The sequence below is a fragment of the Eriocheir sinensis genome, chromosome 20 (genome assembly GCF_024679095.1).
Source record: "Eriocheir sinensis breed Jianghai 21 chromosome 20, ASM2467909v1, whole genome shotgun sequence".
NCBI classification, from domain to species: domain Eukaryota; kingdom Metazoa; phylum Arthropoda; class Malacostraca; order Decapoda; family Varunidae; genus Eriocheir; species Eriocheir sinensis.
The window spans coordinates 13443977-13465700 of NC_066528.1; the positions used below are offsets into that span (position 1 = coordinate 13443977).

At 42.3% G+C, this 21724-nt stretch overlaps 2 protein-coding genes and 1 long non-coding RNA gene across 10 annotated transcripts in view; 1 reads left to right on the forward strand and 2 right to left on the reverse strand.

The window, feature by feature from the left end:
• Positions 1 to 233: 233 nt before the first annotated feature.
• Positions 234 to 21668, forward strand: LOC127001196 (F-box only protein 21-like). 2 transcript variants are annotated; one of them, XM_050865413.1, is made up of 10 exons: positions 234 to 735; positions 2039 to 2287; positions 2898 to 3024; positions 5351 to 5533; positions 5771 to 5953; positions 9417 to 9607; positions 12069 to 12344; positions 14875 to 15121; positions 16169 to 16275; positions 17945 to 21668. In XM_050865413.1, the coding sequence occupies exons 1-10, from the start codon at positions 554 to 556 to the stop codon at positions 18126 to 18128; spliced, it is 1929 nt and encodes a 642-aa protein (XP_050721370.1). In that variant the 5' UTR covers positions 234 to 553; the 3' UTR covers positions 18129 to 21668. The 2 variants fall into 2 exon arrangements, with proteins under 2 accessions (XP_050721370.1, XP_050721371.1); XM_050865414.1 differs by lacking the exon at positions 2898 to 3024 and having other exon boundaries at positions 545 to 735; positions 5353 to 5533.
• LOC127001199 (uncharacterized) lies at positions 8992 to 9483 on the reverse strand. The gene is made up of 2 exons (XR_007754890.1): positions 9340 to 9483; positions 8992 to 9237 (listed from the first exon to the last, which is right to left on the reverse strand). It is a non-coding gene; the product is annotated as an uncharacterized LOC127001199 (long non-coding RNA).
• LOC127001197 (zinc finger protein OZF-like) overlaps positions 16653 to 21724 on the reverse strand; it is a 58514-nt gene continuing 53442 nt past the window's right edge. For 6 of the 7 annotated variants that reach the window (XR_007754885.1, XR_007754888.1, XR_007754886.1 and 3 more), the window contains one exon: positions 16653 to 18148. The gene's annotated coding sequence lies outside the window, so the exon portion shown is untranslated. Of the gene's footprint in view, positions 18149 to 20113; positions 21702 to 21724 lie in introns of those variants that run through there. The other variant, XR_007754889.1, reaches the window with a different exon arrangement.

Below are 21724 nucleotides of genomic sequence, written 5' to 3' on the forward strand. Positions count from 1 at the left end.
AAGGAGAGAGACCTAACAAACGTTCAAAAGAGGAACAGGTCTAAAGAAGAAGAAGAAGAAGGGGACAAAAAGAAACAGAAAGAAGAAGAAGAAAGTTGGCAAAAGTGTTCCTCGCGCAGTGCTGGGAAAAAAGTGTAGTGCGGCGACTATGCCTGATGAACGAGCCTCACAGAACCTCCCATACCTCTTTGGCCGACTCGGTAAGGAGTGGCTCTCGATCCGTCACGCTGGTTGCGGGTTCAATCCCAGGCAGCCGACGAATACCCTGATCTTGATTAATTTCTCGTGTTTCGATTCACGCAGAGGACGTGTTGGAAAATAGAGGAAATAGAAAAAGAAAATCCCGGGGCATGACAAAAGGGCACAAATGTCTGAATAAGTGAAGATAAGTGACTTTATTTCAGGTTAGAAAATAACATAACACTGAAAAGGAAGGTGTGTGAATATTGAATAAGAAGAAGGGAGGAACGAGAGGAGGAGTGTTACAGGTCTAAAGAAGAAGAAGAGGAGGAGCTGGCAACACTGTCGTCTGTCTGTCCCCCAGTCAGCTGAGATGGCGGCCGAGGAGGACGGGGTTTCTTTAACTCTTCTGGACCTGCCGGACGAACTACTGCTCTCCATCCTGTGTTGTAATGGCTTGCTGGTGCGGGACGTGTGCAGGGTGGCGTGCACGTGCTCCAGGCTGCGGGACATCACGGACACGCAGAGGCTGTGGCGCCATAAACTGCAGCAGATGTGAGTGACGGGTGTTTACTTGTTACTTGTGTTTCTTATTTATTTGGTCCCACTTCCGCCGAAGCGCTCTGCACATATTTTAATTCATTAAATTTTCAATATTGATCACAACTTATATGCCATGTTAATTGTCAATGCTTCCATATCATAGCAGTCAGAACAGAAATGTTTTTAGTTCTTTCTTGAATTTGGAGATATCCTTTGTTCTTCTAATGTCAGGAGGGAGCTTATTGTACAGTCTTGGGGCGGCAGAACTGAAAGCGCGCAATCCAACATTTGAAGAGTACCGTGGTTCATGAAGTGTGATTCCAGAAGTGGCTCGGCGAGTGTTAATGCCTTCACCTGGCTGTATTTCGTGTAATAATTCTCTCAAATACGGTGGACGGCCAGTAATCAAAGCTTGGTGTGTCAAAACACATAACTTAAATACTATCCTTGCTTTTATTGGCAACCAGTGGAGCTCTATCAGAACAGGAGTTATTCTCTCTCGTGGTGGAATTCCTTTGATTAATCTCGCTGCTCTGTTTAAGACCATCTGTAATTTCCTTAATTGGAGCTTTGGCAGGTTATAGTAGATCGAGTTGCAATAATCCACTCTTGATATAATATTGTTAATCACCAATTTCTTGATAGAATCTTCATCCAGGTATTTCTTGATAAAAGCAATATTTCTAAGGTGATATCCAGCTATCCTTACGACATTATTTATCTGACATTTCAGTGTCAAATTGGAATCCAACAACACTCCCAAGTCACGAACACTTTCAACAATATGAATTTCATTACCACCTATAATCATGTTACCATCACCAAAATAACACAGAGTGTCCTCCTTCCCCACAAGCATGAATTCAGTCTTATCATCATTTAATTTCAATTGCTTATAATGCATCCAATCCTTGACTGAATTAATAACACTATTGATCTTAGCACTTGTATTTTCAATATCAGTGATGGAAAAGTAGAACTGGGTGTCATCAGCAAATAACTTGAATCCTACACCATGTTGTTGTAGTATCCTGGATAAACTAATCGTGTTTTATGGGGCTAGTTAGGGGTTGGTGTTTGTTTCTGTGTGTTTGTGTATTCGTTTGTGTGTGTTGGTGTTTGTTTGAGTGTTGTGTGTGTTGGGGGGGCGTGTGTTTGGGTATGCATTGTTTGTGTGTGTTGGTGTTTGTTTCCGTGTGTTGTGTGTTGTGTGTTGTGGATTTTCGAATAGCACGGGGGTCCTGGGTCCCTAACCCCCATACTGTTTGAGGGACGACTGTACAGAAACAGACTGTAGTAATATTTATTTCCACAGCTGTCCGGAGATATGGGACTTACTGTCATCACACCAGGGAATCACAGACTGGCAGGAGGAGGTGAAGCAAATATTCTGTTTTGGAAGAGAAATGAGGAAACTGGTGTCGGGTCTGAGCCGCAAGCTGTACCAAAACCCTCACCTCACCACGGCCGTGTACAATGAGGTGGATGTCATGTTCATCTCCACGCCCTTTGCAGCCTACTACATGAAGTATGCCCTCACTAAAATTATTGAGGATGGAGCCCAGTAAGTCCAGTGACACTCACTAAAAAGTAGTTATTTTTGTAATTCATTCATTATCATTACAATAGTATGTTTATTTTTGCAGGGGGTTCCTTCTCTTTGGTTTCATGTTCTGGGATCTAGTATTCAATTTCATAATAGTCAGTTTTTCAAAATATAGGCACCCGGCATTCTGTGTGAGGTACTTTGTTTTCTTATTTACCAAAGAATAAAAGTTGGAAAATTAAAACCTGCTGGCACTGTGACTTGTGCTTGAAGTGCCTCTACATGTCAGTCATCAACCCTAACTTTAATTGCATCATCAGCCAAGTAGTTTTCAACATTGACACCTCAAAAAAATATATTGCTGCAAGCATAGGTGCGTTCCCTCTCATAATAATCACAGAGAGAGAGAGAGAGAGAGAGAGAGAGAGAGAGAGAGAGAGAATTTTAAAGCTAGTGAGATTAGGTGGGGATTGGTTTATAAGAACTGGCTTGTGTAGGACTGTTGGTTTACTGCAGACTCCTTATGCTCTTATGTTGTGTTATCATCATGTCAGTTTAGAAATTTTTAAACACTTTTAAACATCAGTTTTCTTGTACTTTCTAAAAGCACATTTTTCTTCTGCGTAAGACACCCCAGAAAACCAGTGGCTGTTGATAGTCACCAGGCGGAACACCAGCCACTGCCAGCTCCTCCGCGCCCTAACTGGCTGCGAGTGTTCCCAAGACCAGGCGGCCCCTGCACCGCCTCCTCTCAAAGGGGGGTTGTCGTTCACTTAGTTTTGGTCCTTTTGATGTTACAGTATGCGTAGTCATTTTCCCCAGCACTCCAGAGGTCCTTTTATAACTTGAGATAAAACTTTATAAACAAAAGGTAGACAGAGGCAACAGGAGCAGCAGCCCTATGTAAAGTGGGTACTGCTGCTGGTAAAGAACAAAAAAATGAGGTTCTCCTTTAAGTAGGTGCCCTCTTCAACTCAGTAGTAAATTTAAAGGAAAAAATAGTTATTCATTGTATGAAAAGACTGTAAAAATGAATAACGCAGATGTTATTCATTCAGCTAGTTGAGTTGAAAGATCAGGTTCATAAGAGGACTCCTAAGGTTGAGTGGCCACTGATGTTCCCTTAGCAGTGTTTTGCAGTCCTTAGCATGACTAACCCTGAGTGACGTGTGGTAATCGTTGAGGCTTCAAATCAGCCATCAGTGAGTGTGACAGTCATGTACAGACTGTATTGGCCCAGATGCAGACAAAGTATCTAAAGGCTTTTCCCCGTCCACTCCAGTTAACTTGAAGCTGTGAGTGGTTGAGAAGCAACTAAATTTGGAATGAATATGAGGGTAGCAAAACAGCATGGGGTGTGCATTAGCGTGCTCCTCACTTTTTTTTTTTTTTTTTTTTTTTTTTTCCCACCAAAAAATCATTGCTACAAAATAAACCCATATGTGACTGGTGGCATCCAGCTCTGATGCTCCTGCTGTTGACTGACATGGGAGTGGCCTACCGATTGCCACATGTCACCATGGCTTCCATTTCACTCAAATCTGGGGTCGCACACATCGGACAATACTGGCCATAGTGACCCAGTGACACTAAACACATTTGGACAGAAATGAATGTACCGAAGCACACAGGATAAGCCACAGAGGGGATACCCTGTGGCTTGTCACTAAGGTGTCTGCCTTCTGTCCCCAAGGCCAAGGTTCAATTCCCAGGTTGAGTGTTGGGAATAAGATTGATTCTCCTGAATAGATCAATTTCTCATGTGCCTTGAGAATTGACAATACACCCCATGACACTGGTGGCAGCAGGGGGATGGGAGGAAGCAAAATTAAGTTTAAGAACAAGCAAGTTACTTCATTATGTTGATATATGTAAAAAAAAAAGTAAGAAATAACAAAGCAAAAGTCAAGAAACAATAAGAATTTTCAGTATTGTCCCAGTGTTGCCGATGTTTGCGCTGAACTACTTGATGGCTCCAGGTCATCTTACACTGTATGGCTTTGCAACACTGATAGCCTGCTCTTTTGCCCTCTCAGATACCATTACCTTACTCTTACCAACATCTGCTTTTCAATTTTTTTCTCTTGTCAAAGTCATCCACAATCCTATGCAGCATCCTCTTACCATCTGTCAACAGCACTGTATCATCTACACAAAGGCCTGCCACCGTGGGCTGCTCTGTACCTCTCACTTCCAGCCTTCCACAATCCTATACAAGACTCTCACCTTCTACCAGTAGCTTCGCATCATCTACACAAAGGCCTGCCACCATGGGCTGCTCTCTACCTCTCGTGTTCAGCCTTGTGCCTAACTTGCCTACTCTGACTTTCACTTCTCTCATACAACCACCCATATATCTATCAAAAAGCCATGGTGACATAACATGCCCCTGCCTCACACCCACTCTGTGCTGAGTGCTGTTTGGGTGTTGGTGTGGGTGTGAGGCATTTGGAACCTGTACTCTATACTGAAATGAACATTGACAGTAAATTAGCAAATGTGACTGTAATATGCATGTGTTTGCAAAAACAGATTTAACACGTGACTCCCATTGTAATCATCATACACCCAGGCATGTCGTAACCTAAAGTCAAGTTTGTCATAATAAAAATAGGGAATTTTTCAACATAGAGAACTTGTATACAGCTCTAGAATTCCTTTCCTTTTTAAGGAATAGCACCAATAGGCAAAATCTTTAAAAAACACAATTGTACCATCTGTTTTACATCAGTATTCATATATATACACTAATAGATATCAGAAAAAAATGTGATACATCATCAAAGGTTATTTTAGGAATTGGTTTGATGAGTAAAACTACACTCATATTTTTTTCCAGATTATACTAAACCATATTTAGAAGAGCTGTATAAAAAACTTGATATACCCATCAAACTCCTGTAAACAGTAATATTTTTTATCGTCATCATCATCTCATTGACGCCTGCTCCTAGGAGCTCCCACCAGGGGATGGCCACGGCAAAAGAGTTTCCATCTCTCTCTATTCAAGCACTCCCTCCTTGCCTGCTCAAAGTTTCTCACTGAGCAAATAATGTAAATGAGTTTCATTTTGCCCCCGACAGATACACAAACCTGACTGAGAAGTATTATGCCCTGAGGGTGATAAGCCACGTGCACCAGGGGGTGTGCAGGAGGGAGTGGCAGGAGTTCCTGGCACAGCCCTCAGACCAGCAGTCCCTGGAGGTGGGCAGTATGCTGCTGGCCCGCTGGTTCCAGCCCCACACCAACGTCACCATCAAGCAGGTGCGGCCATGGATTATAGTCTGTACACCCTCAGCCTGACAGGGAAATTTAATCAACTCTTGGCTAGAATAGTTTTTTATGTTGAAAGTTCATGTTGATGTGGCCCAATGTTGTTGGAAGGTGCGGAGTTTCTTAAACGTATGGTACACATGTGTAAGAAGGCTGTGTCCAGGGTTTCAGCATTTATTAAAAAAGAGAAGAGATTTGTTTAAAAATATATTTTCTGAAATGTTATAGATGGTTGCTGAGATTGACCAGATAGCCGAGATGTGTCGCAGCAAGTTACGCACCGCTGTGCCTGACCACCCTGCTGTCCTGGCCCCGCTGGTCCCCTCAAGTGAGAAGCTGCCAAACTCAAAGTGGAACCGGGAGAGGTGTCAGCAGCTCTTCATGTGTATCAATGATGTCTTGTATAATCAAGTAAGTACGTTGTTTCTAAGTTTAGCTTTTGATGTTTATCGCGGTAGCTGCGGCAATCATGTTTCTTAACCCATTCGTGGTCAACCACGTCACCTGACGTGTTAATGTTGTTACTCCCTCTGGTCAACCACGTCATATGACGTTTTATTATTTTTTGTTTCCATGTGAATGAAATGCCTCTAGCGGTTTATAATTACGTTTATTGAAGTGTCAGGCATCATTTCTCAAGTGATGACTTTATTGACTTTATGCGCAACAGTTTTATTGGTTCAGAGCATGCTTATACAGTATGGCACGTAGATGTCGACTCGGTGCTCTCACTGATGAGCAAATTCAGCTTCATTTCAATGAAGAGGAGGGTGATACTGACAGTGAATCTACAATAGATGATAGTGATAAAGATGAAGATTATGTTTTTCAAGAAAGTGAAGAAAGCCAATCAGCAAGTGGATCTGAATATTATCCAGCAGACACAGCAGCAGCTGACTACTCCTCAAACATATGCTCTGGACCATCACCTACTCAACTATCTTCTCCACCTCCTTCCACCTCTAGGTGTTTATATCCACCACGTGGTGGCAGAACGAAGATGGCAAGACGTCGGAGTTCATCAAGCGAAGATGAAAGCAATGCGTCTCGTCCAAGAGTGACTCCCCCACCCGCCCGTGGTCTCACTCCAGCCAGACAGACGCCTTCCCGCCGATCCTGTAGGTCACGTGTTATGCCACATTTCCTTTTTGTGTTTCCTGTTCAGAATTACTAGCCTATTTTGAGACAAATTGTGTTCTTATAGCCTAGTCATACACTATCATAAGAATGTAGTGTTGTACAAAAGGAAACAATTGTTATGCCACATTTCCTTTTTATGTTTCCCGTTCATAATTACTATTTTGAGACTAGTTGTGTTCTTATAGTGATACAATATCATAAGAATGTAGTGTTGTGCAAAAGAAAAACAATTGTTAGAGGAAGAGTTGAAAATAATATCTCAGTGGTGAGATTACGTCTGGCAGCGCCGCGCCACAGGTGCCAGTTAAATGCCGGCGGGGCATTTAAAAAAAGGTAAGGAGGAAATTTCCATGTTATTTTCTTTATGTGGAGATATTTTTGGGTTCATTAGGCCAAAAATTTTGTTTTCCATTTTTCGTGACCAGGGGGAGTACACACATTGTAACATAGGTAACCACGAATGGGTTAAAAACCTCTCTAAGCAAATTAATGAAAAAAATCATCACTCACACAAACCATTATATTATATATATATATATATATATATATATATATATATATATATATATATATATATATATATATATATATATATATATATATATATATATATATATATATATATTGAGGGGTTTAAGTCATGGCAAGAATCTGGCCCGTTGCTGGTACGCAGTAAAGCCATATAGCACTGTCTCCAAGTTTGCAATGAATAGGTCAACATTGCGGGTCGCAAACGTTGAAATCGCAAACTTTGAACCATTATTCTTATGGGGAAAATTGAAAACCGTTCACATCTTTCACTTGGCCACCCATCCAGGCCCCAAAAATTCAATTTTTATTGAAAAATGAAATTGCGATATGACCCGAAAGGAAAGGGAAAAGTCTGCTAAAAACCAGGTTTTTTCACACCTTGTTGTGGTCCTTGACTCCCAATCTCGCTCTTACCCACCCCCTGGGCCTTTCCATTGGCCGCGGGAAGCATGGTGAGTGGGATCTGGGCAGCCAGGCGCATGTGTGCAAGCAGCCCCGACCACACGCTGAGCTTGAGCAGTTGACAGGCGGCTGATGATGGTGATGGTGATGATGAGTGTCGGCGGCGTGGCGTTTGCATCGGCACAACTTGAACGGTATTTTTATCGGGGCCCGTGTGTGTGTGTGAGGCTGTGTTTATTATGGGTTTGGGCTTCTCGATTTGCCAATTCTTATTTACCACATGTTGCACGGGACCCACTTCTTTTCTTCCATCTCTTCTTTTTCAAAAAGAAAACTACAACTCTGGCTCTGTAGGCAGCAACATTTCTTCAATAAATTTTCCTGTTCGTTACACCAGTAAAAAGTTGGAACGGTCAGTCCAAATCATAAACTGATTTCACAGTTGAGTTATACGGACTATTTTCTACAACTTTTATTCAATAAGATTAATTCCAGAATGAAAAATACTTCAAAAGTTTACCAAAATTATTTATTGTTTCACCACAACTTTGGCTCTCTATAGCCAGTAAATTTCAAGGTCAAAGATTATAAACTATATTTTTCAGACTTTATTGTGATTAAATGAGCAATTTTCTTCCAATATTTTTTTCTGTACGTTGCACCAGTAAAAAGTTGGAATTTTTCGGGAATCATGGAATTCCAGCCAAATGCGGCAACCTAGAAAGAAACAGATTTCTCAGCAGGCTGAGCTAGAAAATTTTCTATAAAACATCTTTTCTGACTTTTTCTCAGTTTTGAAGTGTATTTTTCGATGACTTTTGCGTCATTGGAGATTCCCCAAGAAAAACTTTTGCGTCGCTGAGGGGTTAATGAAGGAACAGAGAGTACAACAATTATAAAGAGAACATCTTTCATGAGAAACAACTGTGAGAAGGTTACAAGATTTCAAGATAGTGTGAAAGTTTATAATAAAATGTGAAATGGATGTATTGAATGCGAAGCTGGAAAAATTGTAGTGTTTATAACAATGCATGAACCAAGGTTTCACTTTTGAATTGAGAGCTCATGTTTGACCTCGCAGTATCAGTGGACCACAATTCATCATGGACGATCAGTAGCAATATTATAGTCATCGTCACTGCTGGTGCTTGGGTGAGGTGTACTTGAATGGTGTGCAAATGGTTGATGGGGCCAACCATGTACATTCAAACACCTTGGTTATGATGAGTGTTTCCTTGCCCTCAACTTTTTTTTTCTGTAGTAGTAGTAAAAGTAGTGGTAGTAGTAGTAGTAGTACAGGTAACTCTCTATTTACGCAAGTATTATGTCCTTGAAGAGGTCGCGTAAATCAAAAACAATGTAAATCAAACAAGAGGTAGGTTTGTACCTTTATTGCCTACTGTACCACTCTGACTCCTTTCCCTCTCGTGGTTCCTCCTCTGGCTGCCCTTCCCCTCGTGGTAGCAGAGCAGCGAGGGTGTTGTTGTTGAATAGTGTGGCAGCGTGGGTACTGTATTGTTGTTCAAGTGGCACGTAGGAAGAACTGAGCTCAGCTGTGTGGCCGCGGCGCCGTGTGAGTACAGTTGCGTGAGACATCTGGTGGCCACTCCATAAAATATCGCCTATAAGTGAAAAAAAACGTGTAAATTAAACATTTATTTGGATTTTAGACCCCACATTATTTCAAAAACGCGTAAACCAAACTTGCGTAAATCGAGAGTTACCTGTAGTAGTAGTGGAACAGTAAGTCACTTCCTCTTACATACTATAGAACAAATTAAGTCATTTTCTTAATTTTCAGCTCAAATTTGAGGGGAACAGCCATGACTACTACAACCTCAACAACTCCCTGCTGAACGAGGTGCTCAGCTCCAGGACGGGCATCCCTATCACCCTCAGCATCTTGTATCTGGCTGTGTGTCACCGCTTCGGCATCCTCCTTGAACCCGTCAACTTCCCAACACACTTCCTGGTGCGCTGGAATGTACCGGGGTGAGTAGAAAGAGAGAGAGAGAGAGAGAGAGAGAGAGAGAATGTGGAGTTGAGGGGAGGGAGGGTGTGTGTGGGGGTGTGTTCAGGAAGGATATGTTGGTATTTAACCCGGTAGCAGCGACGGGCCAAATTTGTGGCTTTACCGTGTAGCAGCGACGGGCCAAATTTGTGGCTTTACTGTGTAGCAGCAATGGGCCAAATTTGTGGCTTTACTGTGTAGCAGCAATGGGCCAAATTTGTGGCTTTACCGTGTAGCAGCGACGGGCCAAATTTGTGGCTTTACCGTGTAGCAGCGACGGGCCAAATTTGTGGCTTTACTGTGTAGCAGCAATGGGCCAAATTTGTGGCTTTACCGTGTAGCAGTGACGGGCCAAATTTGTGCCATGATATAAACCCCCCAAAATAGATGATACATAATCTGATCATAAATGCTTTGATATGTATTATGAAATGGTTTGTGTGAGGGGTGATTTTTTCTCATTTTTCTCACTTAGAGGGACCATTAACCCTTTCAATACGATGATGTCTACGTAGGCGTCATGAAGCCCCAGTAGCATATACGATGACGCGTACGTAGGCGTCATATTTCTATTCTGTTTCTTCTTCTATTGAGTTGTCCCGTACTTTGTGTTGGTTACTAAGTAAAGACGCCGTATGCTGTCCTTGAAATCCTATTGCTCCTCCCACCATCCTTGTTCCCACCAATCACAAAAAATGAGCTGCAGTATGCACCGCCTTCTTCCCACCTTGTGTCTAAAATTAGGAAGTCTCATTGGCTCTCTCTCTCTCTCTCTCTCTCAGACACCGAGGCGCCAACATTGCCAGATTGTCGTACTCGGCCTCCTGTCTGCCAATTTCCGACCCAAAAATCTGCCTCCTCGACCCCAATAATTGCCTTCATATACAGTTATCATTAGAATGGTTAATTATTGGTGTGTTTTGGCAATAGTTATGGCTCAGAAACCGGTAAATACGAGGCTACGAGTATGATAATTTGGCAACGGTGGCGCCGACACCATCACGTCTCGCACCTCTCTCTCCCTCTCTCTCTCTCTCTCTCGCTGATAATTTCTCGACATTCTTCCTCCTCTACACAATCATCTGCTTTCTCTATTTCTTTCCCCCTTGCCCCTTTCTCCCCTTTCTTTTTTTTGTTTTTATTTCGCGTTGACGCAGTTTATATTATGCATAGCAGGTATATGTTGACTCGTCGTGTATGCTGCTTTGCAAATACGGGATACATGTAATGAGGGCTTTCAGCAGCATAATATACGGAGGCGACAAGCAGATACATGCCGGCTCAGGTTTCCCGCACACGGCCGAGCATGCCGTATATCAGCCAGGCGGGCTTTTTGAACATCCGGCGCAAAGGGGTTAAGAAACATGATCCCCGCTGCTACCGGGTTAAGAAAATAAAATTATGGTAACAGAATTCCACTTGTAGGTGCTGCATCATATTCCTGACTCTGTTGTTTGTGGTTCCCTGGATATTCTTTACCCTCTGTCACATAATCTTTCACTTGCTTCCTCCCAGTTTTCTCCTTTCCATTCCCTTTAAACTCCTATTTTTTTTCTCTCTCTCTCTCTCTCTCTCTCTCTCTCTCTCTCTCTCTCTCTCTCTCTCTCTCTCTCTCTCTCTCTCTCTCTCTCTCTCTCTCTCTCTCTCTCCATTCCTGCAAAGTGGTCAGAACTGCTACACATTACTCATATTCTTCACATCCCAAACCCCCCACACAATGATGGCATGCCCAGCAACTTGTTTCTTGGGCACCTGGTCATGTGACAACAGTGCACTTAATATTTTCATTTATTCGCTATTGGTGTTACATCAGATAATTTATAACTAGTATTGGCTTCAAGACAAGCAAGTGTCAAAAGAAATGTTCATTTTAGTGTTGCTCATAAGCTTGAGTTAATTAAACAATTTGACTTCATAGTGTTGCTCTAGTGGCCAGGATTTGTGAACAGTTTGGAAGTGAAAAACTAATTGATCTTCACAGAACCATGGCAAGATCTAAAGCTCAGCCTTGAGGTATTATATTGAAGTTGTGAGGTTTGTCCACAACAAAAATTAAGCTAAAATAAAGACCTGAAAAGTTGTTTACAAATGGTTTACGCAGAAGCAGCCATATGGAGTGAATGTTACTGCTGTTGTCTTATGCATTACAGTTGAGAAGCTGACCAAGTGAATGGCCACTCATGGATTTTATTAATCAGGCTTACTAAAGACACTACATTTCTTTGTTTTGTTATGTTCATTCTGAAAAAAATAAATTCTGGGTTTCTCAGACAAAAAAATAAGGGTCTACTCATGTATAGTATATAGAAGTCATGGTCTAGATTATTTTGCTTGTTGAAAGTTCAATTTATTTTTCTTTTAAGACAATCTCATAATTTTTCTTAATCAAAAGCCTCTTCATTACCGTTCATCATTTGCCCTTTCTGTCTTTTTCTTTGCCAGGACAACAGACTACAAGTACATTGACGCGTTTGACAAGGGTCGACTCTTCAGTCCCACGGAGAGTCTGTCCGGAGTTCCCCTGCTGGCAAGCCATGGTGACATGTCACAGTTCTCCTGTGGGGCACTGCAGGTGTTTCAGAGGATGATCAGGAACATCATGAATGTGGCACAGATGCAAGCCAACCTCTCCAACCACATGGAGCTGTACTGCCCGGCCACGGAACTGCTGGGTCTGCTCCTCCCTGACGACCACGGTATCCAGGAGCTGTTGTTCAGGTGTGTTTCAGGCTTTCAGCACTGACTAAAGTGTTGGCAAGACAAGCCCAGAAGTAGATATGCTTGCTCCTTTCGGTGACCTCAAGAGGGTGGGTGTGGTGGAAGAATCCTCCTTTTTCTCCATCATGTACTATTCCCATCTTAGTCTCATACCTCTTCTATTTCACCGCAATATTGCCTCTATATTATATTACTATTTTCACACTAACTGCTTTTCTGAACTTGCTAACTGCATGCTTCTTCCCCTCCCACAGCAAAAGACTTTCATTGCCAGCTCACTCCCAGGCCATCCACATCTATGCAAGAGTTAACAAGAATCTTCTTTCTTTCATCCCTTTCCTTGGTAAACTTTGGAACAGCCTTCCTTCATATGCACTTTCCCTTAACTATGATTTGGAAAGCTTAAAGATTCTTCATAACAATCCATACCAGAAATCCACTTAGACCAGACTGATGCGTGATTGTGGCACTTTTTAACCAATCTGTGTTTTATATTTGTGGACATTTATTTAAACAAAACTCTTACAGACTCTCAATTAATCTCAATCACCCACCCTACGATGCCAACTCCGAGGGTCCCTCCGGGCAAGTCTCCATGCACATGCAGGCCCCCTTCCCATCCTTAGTAACTCCTGGCGGGATCTATTGACTTGCTCAAGCCACGAACTCTTTGGGCATCCCCTTGGCCTCCTCCACTCAGGATTGTCTCTTACAGAGACAACCTGATCAGCAGGGTCGGCTTCTGGGTAACGTGCCACGTGCCCATATAGCCTGAGTTGGCATTGATGGACTATGCAAGTAATAGGCCTCGAATCAGTCTCACGAAGTAATCACCGGTTTGACTCAGTCACTCCATCAATATCCCATGATTCTGCATAGACACTTATTACAAAAGACATCAATCTGCCTCTCCAAATCCCTATTTAGCATCCATGTCTCAAAGTCATAGAGTAAGACAGGGAGCACAAGGGACTTCAAGATCCAGATCTTTGTCCTTCTACACAAGTACTGACAAAGCCATTTACTCGTGCTGAGCGAGTCCATAACACTGTGGGCCAGGCCAATCCATCGTAAGACTTCCTCCCTGGTGTGATCATCCCCCCTGACCCTCACCCAAAGGCAACAGCTCAAGAGGGCTCAGAAGAGGGCATTCAGGGTCATTTTAAGCCCTGCTTACCACACTTACGACAATGCCCTGACCACCCTGAGTCTGCCAAGGCTCATTGACAGGCACCAGGACACCCTCAGAAAATTTGGCATCAACTTGCTGCATCACCCTCGCCACCGCCACCTCCTGCCACCCAACTCACCACCTCCCCCACCTGTTTCACCAGTCATCACAACAAACTTACCCCCTTCAGTGCGTTGCATACCGACTGCTACAAACTAAGTGCAGTGCCAGCAATAGTTTGGATGATAAACAATGTGCAGCAGAGATATCCCTGTCATCCCAAAGGTTGACAGGGCAAAGGTGTGGCTTAGCACCTTACCGCCATCCTCTCTGTGTCGAGACCCAGAAAACGAACAAACAAGAGGAATGGCCATAACAGTACAGTGCAAACATCTGATAGGACAAACACTAGCAAGGAGGGTGACAGATATACAACAGTGTAAACATCTGATAGGACAAACACTAACAAGGAGGGTGACAGATATACAACTGTAAACATCTGACAGGACAAACACTAACAAGGAGGGTGACAGATATACAACAGTGTAAACATCTGATAGGACAAACACGAACAAGGAGGGTGACAGATATACAACAGTGTAAACATCTGATAGGACAAACACTAACAAGGAGGGTGACATATACAACAGTGTAAACATCTCATAGGACAAACACTAACAAGGAGGATAACAATGAGGGTAATGGAAAACAGATACCCAGACCCAGATACAGAAAACAGATACCCAGTAGGCAGGGTCAGAAAGTGTGGATGACCATTCAAAAGACTAAACATGTCACGTGCAGTGTGACTACATGCTATAAGCAAATAACTGAACAGAGAAGTCACTGTGGGTGTGTCTTAAGAGTAAATCACGAATAGCAGGAGAAGTAAACAATACAGCATAATGAGCGAGCCAATGGTTGTTGACAGGAAGTATTGGCTACTTGTTATGTAGAAAATTAAGGCGTGTCAAGGATGTAAGTCCGCCTCAAGTAAAGAAAAATGTGACCTAGAAATCAGTGGACCGAGCCTTGCACTCGCTTCAAGCAGAGCTGCTCACTCACTCAGCTGAGAATGGCTGTTGTGATCTTAATCGTGACCCTTGTGAGGATTAATTCCCCGGTTAACCAGAGAAAGAAGCACAAACAGGAGAGAGAGAAAAAGAAAAAAAAGACAGCACTGGGAGGTTGAGAATGCTGCATTCCTCATCCAGATAGACTTGCCCCTACCCAGAATCTTCTAAACTAAAAGTCAATTATGGTGCCTATATAACCAGATATCAGTATTCCAACACCATGTACACAATCATATTTAGTCATTCACTGGAAATGTGGTGGTACATCACTTGACTCTTTCAGAATCTACTACACACTGGAAATCCACTATGATCGCATTATAGTTGGGTGTCAGAATCTCCTGGAGCATAACCCTTCAACCATACTGGAGGAGATGCTGACAGATTGTAAACAGATGCTGAAAAGTGAGATTGACATACCAAAGCCCATCACACCCAACCCAAGAAAGGCAGGAATCGCTTTTGCTACCGGTCTCATCATGCGCCACAAGGCCTACCACTACTCCTGTGTCATATTTGGCTGGGATGAGGTAAGATGTTTTTTTATTACTAATTTTTATAGCTATTCACCCTGTACTACTGACTTGAAGCACATCAAATTAGATCAGGTTTAAAAAGATGAAGGCATGGATGAAGATGCTAGTGTTGTGCTGCCGTGGTGCAGTGTTTAGCGTGCCTAGTTACAAATCTGCAGGCCCAGGTTTGAATCCCAGCCAGGGCAGTTGGCATGCAGCCCACCCAGCTTTTCATCCTCCCTTTCAGGCTGATTAATATATGGGTAACTGGATGTACCTAGGGAAGTTAAACTGTGTTAACATGAAATACTGCTGTAGCATGCCCCAAACTCTTAACTTTACCTTTAGTGTTGACCTGTATTCTGTGAGCGTCATGTAATGCAGTGGCGTATATTCTGGGTGTGCTGGGTGTGTGCCACGCCCATACAAGATGTATATAAAAAGATCAAATCCCCCAATGGAGTCAACAGCATGTACTTCACTTTAGCTGGAAACTAATATTTACCTAATTTTTGAGCCCCTTTATGAAATGCTGCAGTAGGTGTTCTGAAACAGCAGCACTTACCCAGAACATCATTATAACCACAGTGTTAGTAGACTTGCATCTGTGGTTACACTGTGGTTATAACGTCATATGGCATGGGGCAAACCGTGAGGTTGAGGGGATAAGGCGCAAACACATGGCTCAGGTGGGCCGTGAGACACCCGCACACTGCCGCATTCGTTTTCATCGCAGAAATTGTCTGCTTTAAATTATCATGCTTTTGCTTTACAACTAATTAATTAATATTTGAAATCAGAAAGTGTTAACAAACTGCTTTACAGCTATTGATTCCCAGTTACATAATTTAAAATAAAGATAAGAGTTCAAGAGTTGGTGCAAGTCTCCAGGATAAGAAACGAACACACTATACTCAGAACATTCATCATCAGTTGCTCGCGTGACCTTGACAAGTGAGGGTTACTTACTTAACACGTGGGTTGCTTCAGTGCTTTATGCTTTATGGCAGTGTATGTGCCTGGGTGCTGAAATGATTAATAAGACAGCCCTTAATGTTCCAGGAGTGCAAGATGCCGGTAGACTGGGTGAGGCGGATGGGCGTGGACTCCCTGCAACACAAGGGCAAGCAGCCGTTCTACAATGTGCTGGTGCAAGATGGCTCTCACAGGTGGGTCTTGGGGGCAGGCAGCACTCTAGGGCGTGTTGCTCTATGAATGAGTGTCTGTGTAAGGGTGTTGTTTATTTTGATCATTTTCTTTGTTATTGGTTTGTTTCTTTTCGTTTAGATTGATAATTTTCTTTGTTATTGGTCCGTTGGTTTTTGTTTAGATTGATCATTTTCTTTGTTATTTGTTTGTTTCTTTTCATTTAGATTGATCATTTTCTTTGTTTTGGTCCATTTGTTTTTGTTTAGATATTGCAATTTTTTTTTTTAAGAATGGGCATTGTTATTCAAGTAAAAACTGGGACATTAGTTAGAATATGTATCTGTGTTCGTTCTCTGTGTACCATCAGAGAAATTGAAGGAATAGGGATTTTTCATAGTCTTGTTCATTTTGTATATTTGATTTTTTTTTCACACCAATCACCTCATATCAGGAAAGCATGTATTGTAACCTTAGAAAACAGTTACCTGTTAACCCATCCGCTGCAGTCGGCACAGATTTTGCCTTCACTAGTAGCCTGGTAACTTATACTCCCGTCTTCCTCTGTGGTGGATAGTGGACTGTTTCCCATGTAGTATTGGTATGCTGGATATCCCCTCCCAAGGTGCATGAGAGAGAGACCTATTTATGTGTCTGTGGGGTTTGTCAAACTTCCTGTGGGGCGACATCCTGTGGGGCCTGTGGTCTCTCTCTCTCTCTCTCTTCTCTTCTCTTCTCTTCTCTTCTCTTCTCTCTCTCTCTCTCTCTCTCTCTCTCTCTCTCTCTCTCCCCCCCAGAGGCCAGTTTCACGTGGAAAACTAAAGCGTCGATTGGCAACGATCAAAACAAACAAAGTGAATGTGAAAGCGGCCCTAAGAATGAGTAGTAAAGTGCACTCTTTGGTGGCAGGCCTATTTGAGGAGGATACAGTTCTCTTAGCCATCACATCTCCCCTCCCCCACTAACCCTAAGGACGCTCCTCCCCCTAAGCTAATTTGATGCCTCATTGTGTGGTATGAATCTGACATAACGAGTGAAATGTTCATTTTCTGGTGTGTAAAATAAAGTTCTTCATATATCAGTGACAAAAATTACCCTTGGTTATCTTTAAAAAAATCAGGCCTAAGTTTTAATACTCGGGAGATGGTACGATTGAGGAATTGCAGTTTTAAATTGTTAAGGCTGTGCCCACACATGGTGGTTCTCAACTCTGAGGCCACAAGCTAGGGGTACGATTCATCAAGCCACTCTCAAAACTTCTCATTCGTAAGTCTTCTGGTAAATCTGTCCAGCATGAATGCTCCTTGTGTTTAGGTGGCTTCAGTGGCAATGATTGAAGTAGCAGCCGGGTGGTCACTTCATTCACTGCCATCTGAGTCGCCTAAAGATCAAGAGCATTCGTAGTGGACTGAGTTACCAGAAGACTTACCAACAACAGGTCATGTAAAGGGTGTGATGAATCTGGCCCCAGGTTTGTCAGCCCCAAACCTACATGTTTTCAATTGTGAGCCAGGCATGTTACCCACAACACCATTATTCTACAATTACTACATTTTACTTCACTTTCTCCACATACAGCTCTGGACATTGGCTTTCCAAAATAATTATGGCAGTTTGAATTTGTATTACTACCTCCCATTGGTGTGCCTCAGGAAGGTGCCCGGGTGACTCTAATGTACCTCATATTTACAGATATGCTGCTCAGGAGCATCTGTTGGTTAATGAAGAGCCAGTGCCAATCGGTCACCCAGACGTCGGCAAGTACTTCAAGGAGTTTACCGGGACGCACTACATCCCCAACGATGAGCTGGAGCAGCAGTACCCAGGGGATGGACGCGTCAGGAACAACATCCTGAGGGAGCGGGGATTCTTATAGCAGTCCGGGCGAGTCACTAGCTGTAAAAGAATCATGATTTCGTTAAGGAATCTGATATTTCATTTCTAAGCAATCAGCTGTGGAGTGAACAATAGCACTCCCTCAGTTCTTTCCTTCCCTCTGTGAGAGAAGGAAAGCTCAGCCACAAATTTAGACACCACCAGATGTCTTATTTGGTCTACATTGGAGTGTTGAGTTGCATATTTGTATCATTTCATCCTTTACTCTTGCTAATTGGACTGTTTCCTAACCATTAACCCGGTAGCAGCGGGGATCATGTTTCTTAATGGTCCCTCCAAGCGAGAAAAAATTGAAAAAATCACCCCTCACACAAACCATTTGATAATATATATCAAAGCATTTGTGATCAGATTATGTATCATCTATTTTGGGGGGTTTATATCATGGCACAAATTTGGCCCGTCGCTGCTACCGGGTTAATACTACTATGACTGTTACACACAAAGATGCAAGACTACTTGAGGCTAAACGACCTACACAGGGCAGCTCCAGCTAAAGGATTATTGATAGTGATGAGAATGTGTGCACTGATGCTTTATACTCTTTCTTTTTGTGGGGACAATTCTGTTTTAGTATTTTGTGTAAGTGCAGGTAATATTTGATAACACACTTCTGGAGGGTATTTGCCCCACCTAGGCTTTCCTTTGTGTATATTTGTCTTTCTACTAAAACTTTGTGTTAGATTTATATGTTTGATTTATATTTACTATTTAGACACACCACTTCCAGTCATGTCATCTGCAGGTCAGTGTAAGAGTAGCAAAACTTTTTCAGGTTTGCCTCTAAATAAATCCCATTTTTCTAGTTTGCCTCTGCACATCTTTTTATCCTTTGCCTTCAACTAAGTGCTCTCATGTTACATTGTATTGAACTCAAAGCAATGTGAGATTTCATAGTTGCAGCAAGGACATTAGAAAACATGCAATTTACATATAAAATTTTAAGGCTACAGAAAATTCAAGGAAGCTGTGGTAAAGAGGCTTTGCAGTAGGAAAATAATGTCTCAAATTATAAAGGCAAAGATGGGGGCATACGCTGTAGTACTCGCTGCCTTCAGTGATTGTCTTTAGCTGATCTGGGAACAGTGATATAGCTTTGGCATCAGCCTCTGCTGGTTACCCAATACTGATAAAATTTCAAGTTTATAGCATTTGACAACACAATGAAACTAAACTTTTCTATAGTGAAACCAAATTGTCAAGTCCGTTTGGGCGTTGGCTCCCGCGGGTCCATTTCTCCCCTCTGCTCTGCCACACAGTCCCAACACCTATTTTTTCCTCTCATATGTTACCTGTAGCTTACATATGAGAGGAAGAGATAGGTGTTGGGACTGTGTGGCAGAGCAGAGGGGAGAAAAGGACCCATGGGAGCCAACGCCCAGACAGACTCAACAGTTTGGTTTCACTATAGACTTTAATTCTCTTCTTTCACCCTCTTCAAGATCATTTAAGAAGGGAGGTTCATGACGGCCAGGTGCTTTCTCTCCCCACAGTATCAATCCTCAGGAACATTCTTGGCACCATGTCCTCCAGCCACACATAAACCCGGTAGCTGCGGGGATCATATTTCTTAAAGGCCCTTCCCTCTAAGAGAGAATAAAGGGAAAAAAATCATCACTCACGTCAACCATTTCGTAATATATATCAACACATTTGTGATCAGTTTGTGCATCATCTATTTTGGGGGGGTTTATATCATGGCAAAAATTTGGCCCGTCGATGGTACACAGTACAGCCACAAATTTGGCCCGTCGCTGCTACCGGGTTAAAAGCTTTGCCTGTCTTTGAAAGCGGGTATCACAAACTAAAGACACCACTTTTACTGCTTCTGGCACAACACAAACTAGCTCTTATTACTCTCTCTATCACAAATCATGCATATTCTAGATTAACTCTTTCCATATTAGCACTAGACTTCCACGAGCAACACACTACAACTAAACCAGTATTTTCACTATCACTCACATTAGTAAGCATGTAATGACCCCTCTTTGGCCTAGAGAGAGTACCATCAACTTTCCTTTGCCTCGGGGGAGTCATATCACTAATCTGGAAGTTAACCCGGTAGCAGTGGGGATCATGTTTCTTAATGGTCCCTCTAAGCAAGAAAAATGGGAAAAAATCACCCCTCACACAAACCATTTCATAAAATATATCAAAGCATTTGTGATCAGATTATGTATCATCTTTTTGGGGGGGTTTATATCATGGCACAAATTTGGCCCGTCACTGCTACACGGTAATGCCACAAATTTGGCCCGTCGCTGGTACCGGGTTAAGGAAAGCGCAGCAAAATTACATGTTTGAAGTCATATGATTGAGCTAACAAAGTGAGCACAAAGACTGATATAGGGGGTGAATACACTAATTTATCCTCTTCATGGACTACCACTAACACACACCACGTATAGGCTCAAAGTTCAGAGATGTGGGTGGCTGGCTGGTTGGTTCACAAGTAACTGGCCTCCCTTGACCAGAAGCCGCCCTAGCCATTCTAGCTAATGTTGATATATGCATATGAGGGTTGAGGAGACAAGATCTTTTAGTACAGGGGACAGCTAGACTACCATTGGAAGTCTTGCTAGGTTAGGTATATTTGTGTTCCTTTTAACCCAGTAGTAGCGGGGATCATGTTTCTTAATGGTCCCTCCAAGCGAGAAAAATGAGAAAAAATCACCCCTCACACAAACCATTTCATAATACATATATATCAAAGCATTTCTGATCAGAGTATGTATCATCTATTTTGGGTGGTTTATATCATGGCACAAATTTGGCCCGTTACTGCTGCACGGTAAAGCCACAAATTTGGCCTGCCGCTGCTACCAAGTTAATCCAGAGTATATTGAAGGAAAGCTATATTGTTGTTGTTGTTATTATTATTATTATTATTATTATTATTATTATTATTATTATTATTATTATTATTTTAGTAGTAGTAGTGGTGGTGGTGGTAGTTGCATTTTCTCATCCCATACATAACTTTGCCCTATCACCTCCTTTCCATATTATTTCACTCTCTTACTGTACGAGGCCTCAATCTCTCAGCTCCCTCTTGCCCACCTTAACCCGGTAGCAGCGAGAAAAATGAGAAAAAATCACCCCTCAGACAAGCCATTTCATAATATATATCAAAGCATTTGGGGGGTTTATATCATGGCACAAATTTGGCCCGTCGCTGCTACACGGTAAAGCCACAAATTCAGCCCGTCGCTGCTACCGGGTTAATATTCTAACATTCTATACCCATTCTTTCCCTCCATGGCTGATAATTTCCCTTCAAATCTGCCCCTCTATATAATTTCTTACTGACACTCACAATTTCTAGAACACATTTCCATAACATACTACTTGCACCCCTGTCTCTACCAATGGCTCAAAATCTTTTCCTGGCTCTGGCTCTGCTGGGAAACATATTTTCAACAGACATGAACTGGACATCCTGCCATACAAAGAATCATGGATATGTATATGCTCTGTGAAACCTACTTTTTTGTACAATAAATACTATTTCCTTTTATGTATATTTTTTTTCTTTTACACAAAATATAACCTAGTGCCTAAAGCAATACCTCT